Source organism: Cornus florida, unplaced genomic scaffold (assembly GCF_030987335.1).
Source record: "Cornus florida cultivar Cherokee Brave unplaced genomic scaffold, ASM3098733v1 CherokeeBrave_3.0.0_Hap2_Chr01, whole genome shotgun sequence".
Classification (NCBI taxonomy): Eukaryota; Viridiplantae; Streptophyta; class Magnoliopsida; order Cornales; family Cornaceae; genus Cornus; species Cornus florida.
In genome coordinates this window covers 92,728,432-92,731,265 of record NW_026775571.1, presented here as the reverse complement: position 1 = coordinate 92,731,265, position 2,834 = coordinate 92,728,432, and the positions used below count along the sequence as shown (strand labels likewise).

At 45.9% G+C, this 2,834-nt stretch overlaps 1 protein-coding gene across 1 annotated transcript; it reads left to right on the top strand.

Annotated features, from left to right (window-relative positions):
* Positions 1-469: 469 nt before the first annotated feature.
* LOC132277505 (uncharacterized) lies at positions 470-2,134 on the top strand. Its single transcript, XM_059779360.1, has 2 exons — positions 470-994; positions 1,076-2,134. Exons 1-2 carry the CDS (start codon positions 470-472, stop codon positions 2,132-2,134), a joined length of 1,584 nt encoding a protein of 527 aa, XP_059635343.1.
* The last annotated feature ends 700 nt before the right edge of the window (positions 2,135-2,834 follow it).

Here is a 2,834-nt window from a genome sequence, read left to right as displayed (position 1 = left end):
TGGCACCCTTTTTGTTCAAAATTCCACAAGGCATCATTTTTGCTTCCTTTTTGCAATTTAACCTGAAAATGTACAAAAACATGCAAATGGAGATAATCTACATAAAATAATCAATTAATGGACTTTGTTAATGTAATTTAGGGCGCTTGAATATACAGTATTCGGCGCTTATTAGTGTTGTATTATTTTCTCTCGATCGTAATTAGTTGAGCGAAATTTTGCACCTACACTTTGGCGTCGTCTGTGGGAATCGTGTGCAAACATATTCCTACTCTTGTTTCACAGGTGAATCCTGCAATTACCATCCAGAATGTCGAACGGAGGATCTTTAACGGATCAATAGACGGAGTTGATGCAGAAGATGCATGAAGAGTTTCTACCCCAATTTCACGTACTTCGTCAGGCAAACGAAGCAAGCGTGGCTCAGATCGCCTTGCTTCAACAGCAGAATAACACTCTGCAAACGACGATGGCTCAGTTGGCACCACCGCCACCAGTGGGTGACACAGTAGCACCCCCTAATCAGAATATTCCTCCGATTACCGGACTTCCACCTAATGGGGCACGACCCAATGAGGCTCAGCCGAATGAGGTTCAGCAACAACGGAGGGCAAGATCCGAGGCTGCGGCTTCAGGCAACGTCCCTCGTCGCACACAGGATGAACAAGTCGAATCCAGCTATAAGCTCACGATGTGGTCCAATGGATTCCCAGATGGTGTAGGTGTTCAGGATGCCTTTGATGAGAAAAGACTCCTGAAGATTCAGACACCTGCGGAGATGGCTAAAGAACACAAAAATTCCTTGGTTAAAACTCCTTTTACTGACGATGTGTATCTGGTTGAGAGGCCCAAGAAATTTACCATGCCTTCTTTCACCCAGTTTGATGGAACGGGGGATCCTTCTCGGCACCTATATCATTACGCTCAAAAGATGGCTTTGGATGATCGTAATGACCCTTGGATGTGCAGAGTTTTTCTTACCAGCTTGACAGGAGTAGCACTAGAGTGGTTTAGGAATAGACCGCACAAGTCCATCCTGGATTACGTGACTCTGTGCACCATGTTCCTGGCATAGTATTGCGAAAATAAGAAGCAAAAGAAGAGCATTGCCAGCTTCTTCACTGTAAGGCAAAAGAAGGGGGAAACATTGCAGGATTTCTTATCAAGATTCAACATGGAAGCCTCAGAAATATCAGATTGTCATCCCGCGACTGCTATAGAGACATTTAAACTTGCGGTGATTCAGGGGACGAAGTTCCACACTTCCTTGGTCAAATATTCTCCTCCCGACATGCAGACTTTCAATGCCAGGGCCCAGATCTACATTCGGCTCGAGGAACATATAGCCCACCGAGTGCAGCACGCCACCCTCATAACGGTGGAGAACAAGCCTCGAGAAAGAATTCCAACTTCAAAGATTCAGAAAAGCCAACGTTCCTCAACGCCGATCACCCAGGCACCTGAGAAGAGGCAAAGGGTAGAGGAAGGATTTACACCCCTCCAAACTACCTTGGCTCGGCTCTTCCAAGAGAATAAGATGAAGTTCACAACTCCGCAGCCAATAAAACAACCCCTGGAGCAAAGGGACAAAAGCAAACATTGCGTTTATCATCGAGATTTTGGGCATTCAACCAATGATTGCAGATCCCTTAGGCGACAGGTGGAGAATATGATCGCCAGAGGTGAGTTGGCAGATTACCTCATAACAAAAAAGTATGCAAAGCCCCGCGAGGTCTACCCCCGTAAAGTGGAAGGTACGCAGCAAGTAAAAGTCATTCATGCAATACATGGCAGGTTTGAAGATGATCAAGAATCCGAGGGGGTCTACAGGTCCAGATTGAGGGCAGCCCACAAGCTCAGGAAGATATCCTCGATCAATGTTATCGCTTCGGATAGCATCAGTATAGGATTCGGAGATGGCGACCTATCTAGAGTTCAACTCCCCCACAAGGATCTATTGGTCATCAGTCTTTTAGTAGCCAATTGTATGATCAAGAGGGTTTTGATAGATCCAGGAAGTAGCGCCAACATTATCATAAAGACGGTCTTTGAGCAGCTAGAGATCCCGTCATCATCTATTCGACCTACCTCCAGCCCGTTGATGGGATTCGATGGCATAAGAGTAAATCCCTGAGGGTAATAGACTTGTTCGTGACTGCGGCGAAGAGGACTCTGAAGGAGAACTTTATTTTAATAGAGATTCATCCTTCTTATAATCTCATCATGGGAAGAGGCTGGACGCACCGGATGAGAGGAGTTCCGTCCACCCTTCACCAGGTAATGCGGTGTTTATCACCGGATGGAAAAGAAGTGATTAATCTATGGGGCGATCAAGTCACTGTGAAGGAATGCTATATGTTGACACAGGCTGAAGCAAAGAAGGTGCCTACTCAGTAACAGCTAGGTGTGGCTTCCAAAAATATACCCAAATAGCAATTACAGAGCCCTCTACCCAAGTATCTTAAGGTAGAGGAGGAAGAGGATATTTCGAAGCCCACCGTGGAGACCCTTGAAACTGTGGAAGTTATCCTCGGCGACCCTCAGAAGGTCACTTATTTAGGCTCTTCCTCCACGTCTGAAGAAAATGAGGCGTTAATTGATGTTATCCGGAGCAATGCAGATGCTTTTGCATGGGGATCACTCGGACATGGTAGGGATCGATCCTTTAGTTTCCTGCCATAGTCTGAAGGTGGATTCAGAGTTCAAACCGATTAAGCAGAAACACCGAAGGTTTGCCCCCGAACGCAATCGCTTTATAGCTAAAGAAGTAAACAAGTTGTTGCAAGCAGGTTTCATTCGAGAAGTGCAATATCCACAGTGGCTGTCAAACGTGG